This window comes from Bactrocera dorsalis, chromosome 1 (assembly GCF_023373825.1).
Source record: "Bactrocera dorsalis isolate Fly_Bdor chromosome 1, ASM2337382v1, whole genome shotgun sequence".
Classification (NCBI taxonomy): domain Eukaryota; kingdom Metazoa; phylum Arthropoda; class Insecta; order Diptera; family Tephritidae; genus Bactrocera; species Bactrocera dorsalis.
Window position 1 is genome coordinate 114,306,636 of NC_064303.1, and position 20,624 is coordinate 114,327,259.

General features: G+C 33.9%; 3 protein-coding genes across 8 annotated transcripts; 2 read left to right on the forward strand and 1 right to left on the reverse strand.

Moving 5' to 3' along the window:
- Window positions 1–186: 186 nt before the first annotated feature.
- LOC105229226 (ubiquitin-conjugating enzyme E2Q-like protein 1) lies at window positions 187–10,279 on the forward strand. 2 transcript variants are annotated; one of them, XM_049460569.1, is made up of 5 exons: window positions 187–609; window positions 7,476–7,965; window positions 8,028–8,169; window positions 8,242–8,591; window positions 8,741–10,279. In XM_049460569.1, the coding sequence occupies exons 2-5, from the start codon at window positions 7,742–7,744 to the stop codon at window positions 8,823–8,825; spliced, it is 801 nt and encodes a 266-aa protein (XP_049316526.1). In that variant the 5' UTR covers window positions 187–609; window positions 7,476–7,741; the 3' UTR covers window positions 8,826–10,279. The 2 variants fall into 2 exon arrangements, with proteins under 2 accessions (XP_049316526.1, XP_011207654.2); XM_011209352.4 differs by having other exon boundaries at window positions 7,494–7,965.
- Window positions 10,280–10,910: 631 nt separating this feature from the next.
- On the forward strand, window positions 10,911–15,138 carry LOC105229227 (uncharacterized). 2 transcript variants are annotated; one of them, XM_011209353.4, is made up of 5 exons: window positions 10,911–11,199; window positions 12,251–12,772; window positions 12,836–13,195; window positions 13,254–13,463; window positions 13,532–15,138. In XM_011209353.4, the coding sequence occupies exons 2-5, from the start codon at window positions 12,336–12,338 to the stop codon at window positions 14,280–14,282; spliced, it is 1,758 nt and encodes a 585-aa protein (XP_011207655.2). In that variant the 5' UTR covers window positions 10,911–11,199; window positions 12,251–12,335; the 3' UTR covers window positions 14,283–15,138. The 2 variants fall into 2 exon arrangements, with proteins under 2 accessions (XP_011207655.2, XP_011207656.2); XM_011209354.4 differs by having other exon boundaries at window positions 10,935–11,199; window positions 12,254–12,772.
- On the reverse strand, window positions 15,122–20,363 carry E4f1 (Transcription factor E4F1). Of its 4 annotated transcripts, none has more exons than XM_011209359.4 (4): window positions 20,210–20,363; window positions 19,156–19,635; window positions 17,464–18,964; window positions 15,122–17,263 (listed from the first exon to the last, which is right to left on the reverse strand). In XM_011209359.4, the coding sequence occupies exons 3-4, from the start codon at window positions 18,938–18,940 to the stop codon at window positions 16,050–16,052; spliced, it is 2,691 nt and encodes an 896-aa protein (XP_011207661.2). In that variant the 5' UTR covers window positions 18,941–18,964; window positions 19,156–19,635; window positions 20,210–20,363; the 3' UTR covers window positions 15,122–16,049. The 4 variants fall into 4 exon arrangements, with proteins under 4 accessions (XP_011207661.2, XP_011207659.2, XP_029407380.2 ...); XM_011209357.4 differs by having other exon boundaries at window positions 19,728–20,335; XM_029551520.2 differs by having other exon boundaries at window positions 20,116–20,263.
- Between the last annotated feature and the right edge of the window lie 261 nt (window positions 20,364–20,624).

Below are 20,624 nucleotides of genomic sequence, written 5' to 3' on the forward strand. Positions count from 1 at the left end.
CATTTTGAAATTTGTGATTTGCTTTCCGGCGGTTAGTAAGACCAGTAGAGGGCGATCAAGATTTTTCATAAATAAGAGAACGCTTAATTTAAATTTCCTCTGAATCACCCAGTTTGGACTTCTTGCCATTGTTTTCTGTTCTTATAAATCAGCAATAGTGGTAAATTCTGTCAAATTTTGCATTTTCGCAACACAAGTTAACGGCATTTCATTACGAGCAGTTGTACGATGCGGTGAGTGGCACAGTGGACAAATAAAATAACAAAAAAATGCGAAACATCTACAAACAAAACGGAAGTGGGGATATACGAAACTAAAGAATTTATGCAAAACAAAAGGTTCAAGCTCTTAGCCGACATATGTTTATACAAATTCCTAGAAAGAGTGTATAAAAGTTATATTAAATTGCAAAATTGCCTTTCTTAACGAGTACTCAGCATCTGAACTGCAAGCATTGATTTTACCCATCTGTATTGGTCTCGGATAGGGCAGCTGTCACAAGAATAGAATCAGCAAAGGCAACAAACAGTTTCACAAGGGTGGAGAGGAAAAAATATAAAACTAGATTTTCACTTTCACATCATCGCGGATAATTATCTTTGAATGACGGTGAGTACAAACTACGAAGTTATAGCACACCTAATATTCGTAGATTTAATATTTGGTCCATTGTCAACGAAAACTCATATTTACACACTGTTAACTTCATGCATTTATATCTATTCGAAAATATGTACACATGTGCATGCGTAGAACAGATTTTATGTGTATGTAATCCTTACTGTCGTAAATTACTAGGCCTTTTATATTTGTTTGTGCGTAAAATTTCAGTTTAACCATCTTTTGTAATTCATTTAAATATGGATGCTTAGTCCATAAGAACGTTGCAAACTATCTCATTTCGATTTTAGTACAATTGCTAAAAAAAAGTTTGATAATCTATCCTTTTCTAAGGATGTGATTACTTTAATATGTTATCAAAACAAATATACATATACATATGTATATGTATAGTAACATATGTATGTATAATACATCCGTAAGTAATGGCTTAAAAACTGTAACGAAATACTGTTTAGATACATATCTTTACACAAGTATAACATTGCAAAAAATCAACAATAAGTTTATTATAACATAAAAACAAGATTAAGAATAATTTAGTGGATCTTACTCGTGAAGCTGCAGTGTTTAAAAAAAAAACCTATTTAGTGATGATATTCTTATTATGAGATAATATGAAATGTAATTAAGGAAATTCTTACTATAATTTTGATTTTTTAACTTAGTCTATTAGGCTGTTAAATTATTTACAAACGCATATTTCTAATTATTTCATATTGACAGTTAAAACAACAAACATCTTAAGTGTTTTAGTTTTGGAGGACATCTTTAATGTTATTCTCATATAACAGCCTATTTCCTGCCCTTTGAAGTTCATAATTAAAGAAGTAACCTTCACATATTCACCTTGCCTACTCAGAAGGTCAGTAAAGTATTGCAATCGACACTGTGCACAAGCTGAGCACCGAAGAATAGGAATACTTACAGGTATATGCACATGGTATATACAAAATAGATACGTATGTACGTATATCCAATAGAACAACTTGTGGAAAATTGCACAAATTTAGAACTCCTCATATTCTCTATAATACCCTTTTTCTGCAGTATGTATAAAATTGACATGCTTTGTTTTGAGATTTTGACTCGGGCAAAACTTGAACACACAACTCACCTATGCTCAGCATCAACGCCTATCAGGTTTCATTTATTATGCTTGACTGACTTATTTAAAATTTGGCTTTATTTAGTTAATGTCATAATGTTTAAATATTAGTCGAATATACTGTTCAAGAGCACACATATTTGTTTGGAATTTTCAAGTTCAATGATTAGCACTCGGAAGGTGAGGGAGATATCTTATTCAATAATATACTTACATACATATATACATATGTGTGTTTATCAGTGTCTGCGCGTGTATGCGCATGAGAATAACAAGATGTTTTATAAGAATTTTACCTCTATAATCTCTATCAACATACATGAAATTCGTAAATGTGAAATTAAAAAGTTATAATGAAATTAATAATACGTCTCTTACTAGTCTAAAGTCGTCGAAAACTGATTATTTTCAAACGAAAAATTTTAATTCAAGGCATGTGAACGAATATGCTTGTGCTGAAATTTAAAAGCTCATTGAAATGCCCATTCAATTACCGCACACGCTTGGAAAGATTTTGAAGCCATAAGTCTAAATACTTCCGGAGTACACAAGATAATGAGATAATAGAAGGATGTTATTTTATTCGGTTTGCCTAATGGTTTCCTTCCATTGTTGTAAAAAGCATAGGTTTCCGTGCTCATTGTGAGTTATGTTTACATCTCAATGAGAAAGTATCTGAAAAATATTACATTGCATACAACTAGGCGTTCCACATATTTATTCACAAGTAAGGCAATTTGAGGGCTTCAATAAGATTAAAACGCAAATATGTATTTTATTATATTCTTTATGTGCTTATGTTTGCTCTATGTGCTTGCGTTGTATGTCGTGTATGTGTTTGTGTTTGAAGGAAAGCAGAAAAAACACTTATTTCAAGGTCAAATAAATTGACTATCCACTAGTAAGGATAATAAGCACAATGTTGACTAATGTTCGCATTCCATTAGCCTCTAGCAAATACGCGAAGTATGTTTATGCGTGTATCCAACGTATCTCATCCACTCCTACGCTCTCACAATAAATATAGGCACATAAATATTATTTTTATCAGCATATGGGTTATACGTCACAAACACATTCATAGCTCCACAAATGGGTATAGCGCTTGCTTGGTGCTCAAACTCAGGTTTTAGAATTATACAGGGTGGCTATAATAATATCTATGATGCTCTCTATGTATCTGTTCCATAATACATATCTAATATCAATGAATTATGAGCAAATAAAGGAAGGTTTATTACGATTTGATTCCATTTAATTTACCCCTTACAATAAAATATCCGAGTTAACTACAAGTCCTGTTGCTTGTCATATACATACATATATATAATTTTTTTTTTTTAGGTAAGCAGCTCAGAACGATCAACATGCTCTATAACGCGGCAATAGGAGTTTTATATCATATAGCTGTGGACCTCACCCTCGATGATACTGACTTCGTTATGGCAAATTTACAATTTACACTTGCATTAGAAACCAGATACTCTAAACCATTCAAATTGCATTACTTAATCTTATCAATTTAGTCATCACTGTTAATTGCGCCTGCAACAAAGGATGAACAGCCTCTGTTGCTTAATGCGCGTGTGTGAATTATCCACTTGCTTGGTTACGCTGCAGTTTCCTTGCTGTTGTTGCCATCGAGGCCGTAAAACCCACAAACAGCATCAGTTCTTGCGAATCATTAATTTATTATATACATAAATATGTATGCCTGGATATATATCGCGTCATTGGCAAAAGTTCAAAGCACTGCAGCAGCTGTCCGAGTCTCACCATGGCAGCGTTGATAAACATAGGCTTATTGAATGTAAACTTTGAGCGATGCATTGCAACAACACCAACATTGCTCAACAAATCAATCAGCTGTTTGAAGGCAATACACAAAAGTTAAGACCATCCATTTGTCGCGTGGCATTAACAAAGATCGTTGGCATTAAGGCGCCCACCCTAAGTAGGCGTAGAAGCTTGGACAAAGAGTTGCAAATTTGGAAGCACCAACAAAAATTCATTTATGATGTGTTTACATGTATACACTTAGATACTCCTATATATTGGGTAGACGAAAAAGTCTTTTCGTATTTCTAATCAAACTTCAACTTATTTTTTTATAAATATAATAAACAAAAGCTTTCAATTTGAACAGCAATATGCCAACAATTTTTAAACCAACTAGCTCCATACATACATATGCTACGCACATACATAAATACATGTAGTTGCAAGCGTTTGCTGATTGTTAACATGCGCTTAATCGATAAATAAATTCACATACGCATATACGTACATATGTATTTAATTGCATATGCGTTTTGAAACAACAATGGGCGGATTAATTTTCATTTCATATGAGAAAAAAAATTAAATACGTAGTTTTTTATATGTAGGCATGTGCAATATTCCTCATGTCGACGAACTATTCGCTTACCATACACACATACTTATACATGTGTACATGGCGCTCTCTTGCATTTAATGGATGCTTTTATACACTGTGAACAGTTTTAATGTGAGTGATTCACTTTTACTTACTTTCATCTGTAGTATCTTGCAGATTACAATATTCTTTTATAGCACCTTTGTTAGTGTGTGTGTGCGGCGCGGATATTTATTTGCATGCACATTGCATTGCTTGAAAGAAAAGACGCCAAGTTTTATCCGCCTTTGTTTGTTCCCAACCATGCACGTTTATTATACTATATATACGCGTGTGCACTTATGTATGTACATACATATAGAGAGGAAATATATTTGCATGAAAAGAAGACGAAAAGAGCAATTATACATATACATCTACTTACATATATGTATAGTATATTCATACAAAAGCACTACGCAATTAAATGTAAATCAATATACTATTTCCATATGCCGCAAGTGCATCTACCAAATGCGTCCACAGAGAGCTGTGCACAATAGAATTTGTTTCTGATAATTAGAATATCAGTCGAACGTTCTAAATGCATACATATGCATGCATGTATGTTTGTGGATTCGTTTATTTTGTATCTTAACAGTGTTACTTATGAGTCCACATTACTAATGCGAATATTCTTCGAAACAGTTTTTTAAAATATAAGAGTATTGCTACTGAAGAACCCGGGGTGTCACCCCAGATTCCATCTTGAGGATCAATTATTAAACAGAATTTACGATTTTATTTTTGCCAGGTTGATAATTCTCTTTAAACCGATTAAACTTTTAATCTGGCTGTATATGTACATATGTATGTATGTATTCACATACAAAATGAAATAAATGAGTGTGTACATAAGTATGTGCATGGTATATTCAATAAAAAGTACTGCAACAAAAGACAAAGCCTAATTCACCGATAATGACACCACCTCTTTTGTGTAAGTATATTTCGCACTGTTGTTGGTGGTTCTGCTGTTTATCATTTTAATCAAGAATACCAGAAATGGGATTAAATAATTACAGCCTGAGTTCCTAAATGACAGGTAGACATATCAGTACTTTAAATAATTAAATGCATATTTTTGTATACATACATACATACATATGTGTGCCACCTACTTTATTTTAAAAGTATGTACACATATGTTTCATTATGGATTACGATACATATATGTATGTATATATATGTACATACGCACTATACGTTCATTATACACTGAACAGGGTATATTAAGTTTGTCACGAAGTTTGTAACACCCAGAAGGAAGCGTCGGGGACCCTATAAAGTGTATGTATATGTAAGTGATCAGTATGTTGAGCTAAGTCGATTTAGCCATATCCATCTGTCTGTCTGTCCGTCCGTCTGTCTGTATATATGCGAAATAGTCCCTCAGTTTTTAAGATATCGTTTTGAAATTTTGCAAACGTCATTTTCTCTTCAAGAAGCTGCTCATTTGTCGGAACTGCCGATATCGGACCACTATAACATATAGCTGCCATACAAACCGAACGATCGAAATCAAGGGCTTGTATGGAAAACTTTCGCATTTGACGTGGTATCTTCACGAAATTTGACATGGATTACTGCTTAAGGTAATAATATAATCTCCGAAAAAATTGTTCAGATCGGATTACTATAGCATATAGCTTCTATATAAACTGAACACATAGTTACTAAAAGAAATGCACCTGTGAAGGGTAGCTGCACCGAAGCTGACGTTTTGTTCTTGTTTTTTGATATAATTAATTTCTTACCAAGCTATACTCGAATTTACTGAATCTGACGTTTTCACAGTAGAAAAAAAATATTTCCTTCAAAAATACTTCGGACCGAAAGTGGTCGACTCTGCTGGAGAAAATTTTATTTATTCGCTCAAAGATGTTCTCTTTTTACTAGTTTTTCGCAAACATTTAATAATGGAATTTGCTGAGTTTTAGCAAAATTTTATAAGTTCAATAACGATGCGTTGGTTTATGGAATATAATGTCTGCTACGCTTAAATACTTCCAACGACAATTCAGACCGCCGCTATACCTTTGCAAAACCGAACACTATAAATAGGAAATTGTTGACAGCAGGAACATAACACTACGGGTATTATAAAAATATAATAATTGCTACCACAAGCTTGTGCAGGCGCGTGAAAATGCACTTACTATGACGCAAATGTGTGTTTGTCCATATACATACATACATATGTACATATTAAAAAATAAGTGGATATAAGCATATTTTATCTCTCTCTGCCTGGTTGCTAAATAGGACAATATTTATTGCCAACTTTATTGATTATGCTCTGAATTAATTTATTCCACAAATTATTGTAATAAAAACAAATCTCCAACAACTACATTATCTAATTAAATATAACAAAGAGGGGCGTGAAATATGTGAAATATCAAAAATTGTCTTTATCGTTAAACATCACAGCTTGGCTTGCGGTGTTCAACAACTAAATACTTCACACATTCTATTGCTGGGGTACACCTACTTCGTAAACATTGATTTGCATAACACATCCGATGCATGTTGCATGTACACGCACCTCACGTGTCCAACAAGAAATTAAGTTATTTCTTTTCCCTTGCCCCCTTTACATTGTCATACTTTTTATCAGTTGTTACTTTTGAAATACACAACGCTTTATGAATTAAGTTATTAAATTTCTTTCAAATAAATCTAAGCAAAAATGTCTCCCCAATTTTACTTTGAGCCGACAATGCTTGCATAGATTTGACTATGTGCGAGTAAATAAATTGTGTTATAAGACCGCTCCATCTTGTTTATAGTATAAACTTATGCTAGTATTAATTACAAAATGTTTAATTTCGCATTTTTATAAATATTGCTTTGCATATGTGAGTGTATTTGCTTGTTATTCATATCCGCACATTCTTGTTTTCCTTTGTTGACTTTTATCGACTATTTTGCTGGTGCAATAAAACACATCAAACAAACTTATTTATCTCTCTGCTATCAGCGAATCAACAATAAATTATTATAATTTTCACGACTGAAGTATAGTCTGCATATATACATACATACATACATACCTAAATCGAATCGCTTTTATGCAGTATTAGTTACAATTTATTTAGTTTTCCTTATATATTTTATATCTATTCCCGTTTCATTAGTTAAACTTACTTGCTATCTATAACAAAAAACAAAATTTCTGGAAACGTTAAATTGTAAAATTAAAATTTTTTCTTTATTTTTTCTGGTAAATATAAAATTAGCTTCATCTTACTAAACTACCTTTTACTAAACTTTTATTCTTTTTACTTGCATATTATATACACAAATTTTTAAATTTTTTGATTTTAGATTTTCTTTCCAACCCAGGTGCATTGTGCAACAATTTAAATTTCTCAAGATGAAAAGTGTTATAGGTATAAGACTGAAAGATTAAAGAACAGTAGTGCTCAAATGAGAACGTGGAACTGAGCAAGCAATCCAAAACTGCTAGAAAACCACCGAAAATCTAGAGTATCAATTGTGGGCAGCTGCAACGCCTACTCCGAAGAACAAAAGACTTAAGTTAAATAACAAACACAATAAACAATAAAAATAGGCGAGTGCAAAATTGAAAAATGTCGTCCCGTCTTAAGGAGAAAGTGACCGCGGCTTTACGAAAATTCAACAAGAGTAGAAGTCGCAGTGGCAGTGGTGATAAAACGGCTGAGGCTGGGGGTGGCGCAAGTGTGAATAGCCCTGGAGGAAATGTTGGCGGCAACGCGACGGCGAAGAACTCAAACGGTAATGCAGCTGTTGTAGCTGAATCGCCAGGTAGACGTCTACGTCGACAGGATAACAGGTACATAACGATAAATAAATTTTTGCACTAATTTCTTTAAATTGAATTTTCACTTTTTTCAGAGTTTCACCAGCTTCAAGTAGAATGGTTATGTCAGTCAATGTTCAACATGTTCCCGATCACAGTATTCGGGCACGGCGCCTAATGAAGGAATACAAGGAGATACAAAAAGTGCACAATAGTAAAAACGACCCAATATTCACGGTAAGCAAACATTTGTATGGATAATTTTGAGTTATTAATGATTGTGTTGTGCGATGAATGTTGTTGCCGCAGGTGGAACTTATAAACGACAATCTGTATGAGTGGTACGCACGACTCCATATTGTCGATCCAGATTCGAAATTAGCGAAAGACATGGCTGAGATGAACATTCCATTTATACTCCTGCATCTTGTATTTCCCGATAAATTCCCATTCGCACCGCCTTTTATGCGAGTAGTCGAACCGAGAATCGAAAAGGGCTTCGTAATGGAGGGTGGAGCAATTTGTATGGAACTTTTAACGCCACGCGGTTGGGCCTCAGCGTACACTGTAGAGGCGGTGTTAATGCAGTTTGCAGCGAGCTTAGTTAAGGGACAGGGACGTATTGTGCGGAAAACAAAGGGTTCAAAAGATTTTAGTAGGTGAGTAAAGATGCACAGCCATATCTTACACATAATTTGCTCCATTTAATGCAGATCATTTTAAAATCGTTAATTTCCTCCAAGTCTATGACAAAAACAAATATGCCCAAAATTTATCTAAATAACTTTTGTTTTTGTCATTTTAACAGACGAACAGCGGAGGAAGCATTCCGTTCATTGGTAAAAACACACGAAAAATACGGCTGGGTAACTCCAGCACTTTCCGACGGTTGAATGGCTATACACTTGCTACATCTGTGTACACAAGTGGTGTAAGAAAACAAAAACACAAATGTCAAAGAAGAATGCAGTTCTGGTCCTTTGCTCTGACCAAAAGTATACTCATAATTAAGTTTATTTATTAGGCATACATAAGTATATTTAAACATTTATTGAACTCGGTATTTTCGATTTTCGTTAAGAAGCTGCCACAAAAAGATAATTCGTTTTTAAGTATGTAATAGTATTTGTAATTGTATTATCAATACGGTTTGCTCATACATACAATATATATGGTATATAAAACATATAGCTTAATATAAATATACCTTCCATGTTTATTTATTTTTTTCTGCAAAAAATGGCGATAGAATAAGATTTTTATAAAACACCCCGTAAGATAATATACACTAATAACAATATGGTAAATTTATCAATTCGCGAGTTCGCAAATAAACCGAAAACCATCCAGAAACAACTTAGAAATGTAAATACTAAAATCAAAAATAAATTAATTATAATATGTATAAACTAAATTAACCCTTTGAATATGTTCCGATCTTTCAATTGAATGCAAAACGTGTATGCAACATGGTGGCATTTTTATTTTAAGCAATTTTTTTTATAGATAGTAATGTTTACGGTCGCAAAAGTCAAAATTATGGTAATTTTCCTGGTTTCATGCAATTATTATTTCATTTAAGAGGGAGCTCACTTTGCAAGGTAAAGCTGCAGAAGTGATTTACCAACAGTTTGCATAAAACACAAGAGTTCAAAATTTTAGTTAAGATTTTAATTAAAACACTATACACCAATATACATATGTATATTAATTAAGCAAGCTGTGTTATAGAATTGGAGAAACCAATGTTTTGTGATTTCATAGATACTGAATTTATTACCAAAAAATTACTTTTTTATATACATACATAGTTAAAATAATTTAAATAATTTATTTATGTTGACTCCAAAGACTATTAGTACGTAATCACTTATTAAATATATACACTTTTAAGAAAATAATATGCAGTAAATCTAAATATTTATGGAAGTATTTGTAACGCTTGTTTTCACAAACAACCGTCATATGCATAAAATGATTTGATTGAGTCTAAATGCATCTAAAATATGTAGGTCTACCAGTTATCGTTATATAGTTTACTATTTCTCAGTTTCAAACATGTATACATATAGTATATAACACGATAAATATTATATATTTTTTAAATTAGTTTAAAATACTTTACACAGACAAAAGTGTTTATGTGTAGCATTAAATTCTGCATACTTTTCGTGAATTCGGTTGTAAAATTGTTTATGTTCATAAAAATTTGCTGTACGAAAATATTATTCAGTATTGTGCGGATTTTGCGATGTTTTGTAATAAGTATGCATATACTATACCCTATATGCAAGTAAGCATTCGTATGTTCAAAATAATTTAATAAACCTCTATGTGTAATAAACAATGGATTTTTCTTTCTGAAATGGTAAGTTTTTATTAAATTAACCACAGATACGAAATTTATGTACCTACATATGGATTTGTTTACTATTTCTGTTTAATGTTTTCATGATCAGTTCTAATTTTAGTGAAAAATCGTGATACCACACCTTAATGCAGCGATTTTTTGATAAAACTGAAAAATGCGTTTTATTTTTTATTAGGAGCGATATCTATATGCTCCTGCTGAACAACGTGTATTGCTATTTATCGAAATATTAGTGATCTGTCCAATCTAAAGCAGAATATTGAGATAGTGAAAATGTATTTACAATTATGTGTATACATATACAGATATGTAGACATATGTATTTGCAGTTGTATTCCATCGATCACTACTTGTTTTGGAATGAGTACTAGTATTTTATTAGCTATACAATTTTTAAAAAACAATGACAATAATATATCTAGTGTCATAATAACAGCTTACCAACGAGTATCAGTTTCTAAAATTTTTCAAGCAAATGATTTTTCTATACATTAACCAATATATCACGCGCATTTATATTCGAACAAAGCATTTTAAATTTGCTGAATTCTAAACAAGCTTCGAACGGAACCAAATATTGACATTTTGAAAGCCACTGTATTATAGAAGTTTATGAGTGACTGCAATAAGTAGCAGAGATGTCAGCAGCCACGAAATTTTCACATTTTTCAAAGGCGAAAAAAGTAATTAAATCGTGCAGGTTCTCTATGGATTATAGTTATTAAACATTCTTTGGATATTGTGTGAAAGATTTAAATAATTTTTATGAAAAGAACTATGCGATTACATAGTGAAAATTACCAGTGAAATTCGTGTGGTCGGATATTTTACGTATTTACGAGAAAGATTTTGTGCGTATGCGTAAGCAAAAAGGGAGAAAGGATAACATTTCACAGGTAAATTTCTGCTACAATTCTTCGAAGAGTTTCAAAAAACTTAAACCATTTTAAAATATATTCTGTGGAGATACTAAAAACATTAAAATTTAATGGTATAAGCATATTTTTGTGGAGATATTGATAATTGAAAATGGTGCTCGCCACACGAAATCAATTGACATTCGTCAATGTAAAGAGTGTTGCCATCATTTGGGTAATTCGTAATAAAAATCTCCTACTTTTACCCAATAAATAGATATACGAATATATTAGGGCTCTTTAAATTTATTCGAATAACCTGCAAACCGATTGTTCAGTTATATGATTTGTAACCATCCGTAGGAATATTAACCGATTAATACCTTTCGAATAGTAGCAACAACTGCTGCAGACATGAAAATTGTTTGCAATCCAAACAGCCTTTGATTTTTGCTTTTTTTATATTTGTTGAAATGCCATTGTGTACGTATATATTACAGAGTTTTTACAAACTTATATATGTTGGAAAATTATTTAAAAATTACTTGCTATGAGCGATTATCCGGATTCTGCAAACCGAATATTATTCGAATAATGCCCTATCCGGTAGAGCTCTAACATATATGTTCATACTAAGATCATGATCTAATACATACGTACTACCATTCAGTAGTGCTTTTTATTTAAGAAATCTAAAATTATTTTATTTGAAATAAAGTTTGAACCGAATGTTTTTTCTAATCCTTATTCGTTTAATTTTATAAATATACCCAATGAACCTTCTTTCAGCGTATTTATTTCCCCAAGGAACAGTTATATTTTTTTCTTAATAAACGGCATTTCCATCATTAGCTATAAGTGTTAAAAATCACCTGAAATAAATATTTGAAAAAAAAAAAACGTGTGGCAACACTAACGTAAACGAAACACTTTGATTATATGAGAGGGGTCGGGTGTAAATTAACAGCTCAGCAGGTTGAGAACCGACCGAATGGTAGCCTGTGTATACCCTCATCTAGCTGTCCCAATATTATTTGTGTAGTCGTATATAGTCCCAGAAATAATTCGGTTCTTTCATTAAATATTTCAGCAGAAAATATCTGTGAGCATTATTTAAGTGACAGCAGCGTGTCATACATCAAAACTATAAAAAGAACACAAATAGCACACCTACAATGGATGTAGGAGAAATAATTGAAACAGCTGATGGACCTCCACAAACAATAAGTTCAGAATTAATTAAAAACTCCGCAGAATCAACAACCAAGATTGGTACCAGTTCCGACCAAGGCGTGTTAATTGAGAATACTTCTGGCTTAACTATACCTTCAAATAACAGCAAAACACTAAAACGTTGTTTGAGCGTGCCAATTTTGCCCGCTGGCTCTTCTTTCACATCAATGACTACTCGAGCCGCTGCAGCAGCTATGGCCATGCGAAATGTTGGAAATACAGCGAATCCTGTAGGTGGAAATAACCCAAAAGAAGCACTATCAACACCTATAAAACATCAAACTTTTAACAAACGTGAGGCGGTTGGCGACGTATCAACCGTAAACAACTTTGGACACAATATACATATTGGAATACCACGTTCAAATCCTTCCTCCAGGTATTTATTTGATTCGAATCATACATCGTTTAACTAACATAAATTCAATCTCATTCATTTTAGGGAAGTTTCACCGGCGCCAGTGTTTAACATATTCGCACCCCGTGCTCGTCGTTACTCGGCCAGTTACACTCCTCATGGGGCAGCTACCGTTGGAGGCAACTCGACTGCAGTAAATGGCTTGCCACTTTGTCTCACTCCGCGTGTCTCCCAGTTAAGACAAGAAGAATGCGTAGACATGTTAAATACACGCGAAGCAAATCATGAACGTGAATTACATAGTGCCATGCAGATGTCCCAAAGTTGGGAGGACTTGACTTTGGTTGCCGAAAATTGGTCCTGTAAATCAGAGGACTTAAGTAATCCACTACAGGTTTCCTTGCCATCTGGAGTTACAAGTTGTTCGAGTCCGAGCCCAACAAAGTATGTTTTGTATATGAAAATTCGTAATAGTATTTTATAAATGTGAACATATTTGCAGTAATCGTGCCGGGATGAGGCTACCATACGGTTTGTCACCATCACCAACAAGACGTACTTTCGCTACTAGACGATCAATGTCACCAATCGCTATGCGGCCATCACAATTAGGACCCGTCAAGCGCAAATTTGAGCTGGATGATGGTGGTGGTACTGGAAGTAATTGGAATGTATATTCGCAACCACCTTTGAAGAAAATATTTACGGAGAGGTGAGATTTATTTATTTTGCAATATTTCATCGCATTTCATATTCATATAATTATAATAAATTTTTCAGTCGAGGCTCTTCACCAGTTTGTCAATCACCATCTTCAATATGCCCCAGCCCGGATTCTGGAACATACGATGGTCGAATAACACCAAAGCTATTCATATCGAAGTTATGCACCAATAATACAAATAACAACTCAGCTTGTTCATCACCAAGTAGCAGTGTAAGTGGCGGGATCATCGACTCAACAACTACCTCAGGGATATGCTCCTCTGGCTCCTCAACGGCTTCCTCCATATCTGGTGGCAGCGAGCCAATGTGCATTGGAAATGGGGGAATGGATGAAGGCATTTCAATGACAGATAATAACGAAAAACTTAGAAATAACAGAATTTCGACAACCAGTGGTTCTTCTGGATGCAGTGTAGATACAAATACAGGCAGTGAAGTTCAAGCAATGACCACTGACATACAGGATGATGCTACCTTGTTGGATGACATGAAGAGTGAGACATCGTCCATAGGGGGTTGCTCCAGCATCAGCATCGAGTCATCTTCCTGTGACAGCGCCTCCAAGGCAGCTGCAAGCTTCCTTAATAGACTGAACGTTGATGATATTAGCACAAGTCCGCTGGCAGTACAAAAAAGCTTTTACATCAACAAACAGGGCTTAACTGGTAATAAGAAATTCATTGTTAGCAGTATAAGCAGCGAACCAACCGAAAGTATTAACGCAACTAGCACCAACGTTAACGCCTCTACTCTAACAGTAAGCGCATCGGACCTTATCTCTTCATCATGCACAAATGGTTCGTAAATAAGCGAGAAGTTGTCCGATTTCCCAATAAATTAAGTTATAATTGATCGAGAAGGATTTCTGTTCTGTTTTCTCGAAGTTTTTTATTTTGCCTTGATATTACAAAACTAGCTGGCATTAAAGTACTAGGAATTTAGAAAAAAGTTTGTTTTAAGTTGATATAAATATGTTCTCCCGCCATCATTTATTGTTATCAACTCATTTTTGTAGAGTTTAGTTGTCTTTTCTAATTCATGTCATAGTCCACTTACTCAAATTGTTTTGTCTGTTAATCAGACTGAGTATTTGGCAGTCGTTTCATTTCATTTTCATTTAGTAATTACTGTTATTTAAGTCTGTAATGTATGTATGTGTATAAATTAGAATAATTTATGTAAACAAAAAGTGAATTTCACTTAATGATATGAAGAAAATTGTTTCTTTTTTGTTTGATATATTTGATATCTGATTTATGAAATATATTTATTAAATTGCGTGACACTTTAATTACCAATACATTGTTTTGTAAAATAAATTGAATAGTTAATCGCATGTGGGTTAGTTAATTTTTGACTAGAGGAAAGCCTTGGACTGAATTGCAAGATAAAAACTTTGTGTTTTTAAAATATTTATAATAATTCTTCGGTGAATGTTTAGGTAAATCCTATAATTGTCGTCGTGATTGTTAATAACTTTATAGCTCCTATAACTCTTTAAATGGTGTTTAAACTTGCGAATTAAGAAAATATATTTGCCGATCTACGACTAACTATTTATGATCCATGGTTAAAATGTTGCGATGTCTGCAAAGGATCACACATAATTGCTTCATGTAACTTTAAGAAACAAAATAAATACGATTTTAAATTCAATAAAATATGAGTACTTTATTTTATAAAGAATTTTCAATATCATGTTGTACATATAAACGCGGTATAAATATACATATTTCTATAAAATATATTCTTATCATTAATTTTATACCAAAAGGTTTCTTGAGAATCACAAGCTTTTTTTTCATTTTTCTTTTTTTATTTAAGAAGACAGCATTCGAGACTGAAGGAAAAGAGTACAATGTGAAAGCTGTATGTCTTATCCGTTTAAGGAACATGGGAGTAAAAAGCTTAACTAATAATACATCTACTGAGAACTTATTGCACTAAACTCGGATCAAATCGTTAAGATATTATATGTGGAATTTTGACATTACAACCAAATTACAACATTATGCCGCTAATGACTAAAATTTCAACTGAATGCATATTTTTAATTACAAAACTCGTTGCATTATGTTAAACAGCTTGATTCAAAGTTGTTTGTCAAAAATGCAAAGATACATTTAGCAGCATTACTTCAGCTCCATTTCTGTATTATATATGTATGTATGTAGGTACTCTTATATCTTATCATACGCAATCTCATCATAATTCTACTTTTCAATTTGTTGGGGATGATATTTTGAATCCTACTAACTAGATAAATAAACAAATACATATAAATATAAATATAAAATCAAATACTATAATGGAATGTCACTGGAATAAAGTGAGACAAAATTTCAAGTATAAACCATCTATGCTTTAAGAAAAGTCTAACAGTTAAACTGTATTTTCATTGCTGGACATAACACAATTTTATAGAAAAGTTTAAGTACTTTAAATACCTTATATACATATTTCCAAATCCAATTTCTTGATTGGAGACAGACTAATTCGCCTGGAGTATTAACATTAATTTTTGTAGGTCATATATTGCATAATTAAATCACTTTTGGAAGAACTACAAATATTAATTGAAACATGTAGCGCGTTGCAATGCTGTTTCGCGCAACTCTTCCTTGCAAGCGCTCACATGCTCGATTAGTTCATCACGCTGCTCAAAGGTCTTTTTACAGATATAGCATTCGTAGAGATACACCATAGGATCGTGTTCTTTCAAATGTTTAGTGTATAGCTCGATTTCTGTGAAACGTTGCTTACACTCGCAACATTCCAGCCAATCTTCATTGGACGAGTCTTCTTCGTTTGAATCGTAGCTACTGTCACAATGTATTTTTACTTTCTTTTGTGGACTGGACGTGGTGCTGGACGAGCTCAATTGTTGTTGATCAAAATTCATGTCGTCATCATCGTCATCGTCTTCCTCGTTTGTATGAGTTTTCTTATGCCCGCTATACTCCAAGTAGTCACGATATTTTCTTGGACAATGAAGGCATTTATAATAGCGATCGCGTTGATGTGTCGCCATATGTTTCTTTAGGGTTGAGTATTCTCGAAACGGTTTACGGCATTTATTGCAAGAAAATGGTTTTTCGCCCGTATGTATCATGAAGTGACGCTTTAGATTGTGTCGCGTACCAAATGGACGCTGACACAGTGGACAAGGAAATTCTTTGCGAGTTACAATACCTAACTGATTATAGTTGGGTCGATGAACCACCGGAATATTGTCAAGCAACAATTGAGTACTAGTTGGCGTTGTTTTATTAACGGTAAACGGGGCATTTATCGGCACTAAGGACGGCATATCTGCGCTGGGCAAAGGTGAAGAATTTGAGCGCTTCGGGGAAGAGATAGAATCTTCAACATCTAGTGTAATTTTTCCTATAATTTTGGGCGTTTCCTTGTTGCTTGTCTCAGCAGAATTTTCAATTAAGGTGTAACTCATTGTTTCTGATGTATCATGGAATCTCTCAGTAGACAGCAAAGGCCTTGCCGTGAGTGGTGGGGGTGGTAGCGTGGGAATTGGTAACGATGGTGTTTGTGGTTTATCTGGTAAAGAAGAAGGTGACGCGGAAAGTTGTGGTCGCATTGCTGCTGTTATTGCACTCGTCTTCGAATCGCAATCATTGCAACGTGTTGAATCTTGAATCATGGGCGGTTTCACACGACATACCATACATACGAAATTTGCTTCGTTTGAGTGTCGGCGGCGATGTTTCTTCAGGTCACTGAACTCACGGAATCTTCGATCACACATATCGCAACCAAATGGACGTTCACCTGTGATTGCGAAGAAAAACCTCAATAAAATCTTAAAATTTAACAAAATTGTACATATATGTATGTATGTATGTTAATTTCGTCGAAGTTTTTACGTTTTTGGAAGAATAGAAAATATATACTATGATAATAACAACAACAAATTTAATAAAAATGTTAATTATTTATAGTGTAAACAAACAACAATTTTTCGTTCTTACCTGTGTGTATCATCATGTGTCTTCTCAAGTTGTAACTGGATTGAACCTTTTTGCCACATAAATAACATTCGAAAAATTGTCGACCCTTTTCACGTCTATCTATATCTTCCCAATTCAATTCTAGTCCTTTTTCTGGTTTATCGGTGAACTCAATATTTTCATCGTCTGAATGCAGGACAACAACTTCGTGGCTTGAAATATTTGTACTCGTCTTTGCAATGTCGGAATTTTTCTCAATGTCATCATCGTCACATTCCAGTTCACAAGTAACAGCTGCAGCTGCGAACGATAGCTCATCCTCATCATCATCGCTATTGAATCCAGCCACTCCGACTGCACTTTTTGTATTCCGAATATTCTCAGTAATATTTTCGCATTGTTCTGGTTCAGAGTCACTGGTATCAGAGAGTTCTATATGTGCAATTATACGTTCCTTAGAGAGTTCGATTTTCTTCTGAGGAATCACTTTCGCAGATTTTGATGTAAGGGGCGGACTCTTTGGAATAAGGCTAATACATGGAGATTTTAGTCTGGCTCTGCATTTATCTCGAATGTTCGTAGACATATTTAAATCCGACATAGCGATATGCTGAACATCACGTTGTACATCTTTTTTAAGAGTGTCTTTTTCCACCTGATGCATTATTTGTCGAAGCTCTTCCCGGTCATCCTCATCATCTAAATCAATAATTTCAAAATCCACTTGATTCTCTTGTGATTTATGAACAGATTCAATTATACGATCTGTAGGTTTTTGTCTCCTTTTCTGCAAAGCACATTCTCTGCCAATTTTTATCAAAAAACCTTTTATTTTAGTATCTTCTATCGAGATAAAGTTTTCTTCAGGTTCCTTATATTCGTAATGTGTATCTAAATCTGCCACTGAATCATTTTCGGACAAATCTTCAGAAGAAGCAATTTGGAATGTCAACGGAGGAGGATGCAATGTAGGTGCCTGCTGTAGTGGCGGAGGTTGAGCTAGTTGCGTCGTGGCAGTTGAATGAGATGCAGCCGGAACTGTGCCGTACGTACTACAACAAGCAGGTGTTTCGTACAAATTGCTGGCGTTTATATCTGAGCAACAGGATGGAGGTTTTTGCATTGAAACTTCGTATGTAACGTTCCGACGACCTTGCTGATCCCATGGTAAGCTAAATATTTCAATTCCCTGTTGGGTAGCGGTAATGTTGCAGCACTCCAAAGACTTTGAATAATTCAAACATGGTCTTTTAGATGGTGCACTGGGTAGGGTTTGAATAGCGATTGTCGGCAATGATGGTGGGGAGCCATAAGTTACGTTTGTTTGTGATGGCAAGCGAATGAGTGTTGGTGGGGTTGTTATTACAGGTGCTGGTAATGTTGCGTGCTGCTGAGTTAGTTGATGATGATGGTCAACGACTTTGAGAGTAGAGTGTGTGGTGGTGTTGCCGTGGTTCGGTACAGATGGTGAGCATTTTAATTTCATGAGGATTTCCATTACTTATTTATATATTTGCATGTACTAAAAAAACAAAAAAAAAATTATAATAAATTATTACATCTATAAAATAATATCATATAAATATTAATTAAAAAAAAAACTAATTAAAAGGCTATGATTATATAAGTAGAATAATATTATGTCCTAATTATTTTTATGAAATTTTTTATTGATATTAATTTAATTTTTGGAGTAGTTATATGTGTACATACATGTTTTTAGTTGTGAATCTCTTAACAGCGAACGTGGTGCCAGATTTGAGTTAAGAAGAAATTATATTAACACGACGAAGAGGCATATTCAATGTAAATATGTATTTTTCAATTTAACCGTGCGATTTTCTGGCTTTGCCTTTGCCACAATTGATGATACCGTCTACGAACTCGTCTTTTTTGTTGCACGAAGGCAAATTCTTTGCCTGCTGCTGAGATGTTGGACGTAGTTTCTTTTCGCTACTGCACACTATGCTTGTCTTAATCTCGAGGCTGAATCACCCAAGCAGCACGAAGCCAAGCAATAAAAAAAAATAAAAGTTCACCGTCTACAAACCGAAACCACTCACGTAGTAAGCTCTGCTTTTTGTTGTTTTATTAATGCTTTTGATATTATTTTTTCCGTGAAGATTTTACCTGTGCCCACTGAATCAAGCACTGCCAACAAATAGCCATGCCATTGCGTGCTAACTTGTTTTTCTTCAGGCGATATGCGAACGAAAATTCAAAGAAAAATATATATAAAAGAGTGGCGAAATAAAAATATTAAAGTAAAAATAAAACAAACTCACTACTGCCACAGCAATTTTCTTGCCGCGCAGCGTGCGTCAAACAACCGGGGCAAAACCAAACAACCACTGAACGTTAAAATCCGTAGCGTATTGGACGCTCTACCAAGGCGAAAACCGAGCAACGAACCGCACAGCGCGAGCAATGCTCGATCTTTATACACCCCCTACCGCTTTGCTTCAGCGCTCCATTCGAAACAATTGGCGCCGACAATTTGTTTCTTCTCACCCTTCTTCTTGCAACACCGACAAATCCAGTTTATCATTTAATTGAAATCTTGATTCTCAGATGCCTTGCGCTGCTCCTTTGAGATATGTATATATAATTTACTAATATATAAATTATTGCAATTGTGAGATGTATAAAATAATATTAAACAATTTAACCAACTTATTCGATTCAACAATCACAATTGTTTTTATTTACACAACAATCACTTTTGAGATTCATTTGAGTTGGTTGTTTCACTTCACATTAAACTCACAATTGGGAACTTAGGAGACTTATCTCTGGTTTCAATTTTCTTTGCGCTCTGGAAAGCAACTGGAAAATTTCTCTTGCGGATTCCATATTTCATTCAAAATTATATTTTTCAAAAAAAATAAAAATAAAAAACAATAATAAAACCAGAGATTTGCAGTGGTAATGAATTCCCACAGAGTGTTTTGAACAAAAGAACATTTATTTATTTTATAAATAATAAAATAACAAAGAATAAAATTTGTTGTTTTAAAGATGGAAAATGACCACTCGCCAGGGCTTACGACTCACAACGGTTTAATTATGTCTGATCCTCCGCTCCAATAATACGGGACGGGTTTATAATACCAGAACGGTCTATAAAAGTTCATATTTAAATTGACTCAACATTTCCTTATAGTAGGCTAGATTGATCTTTG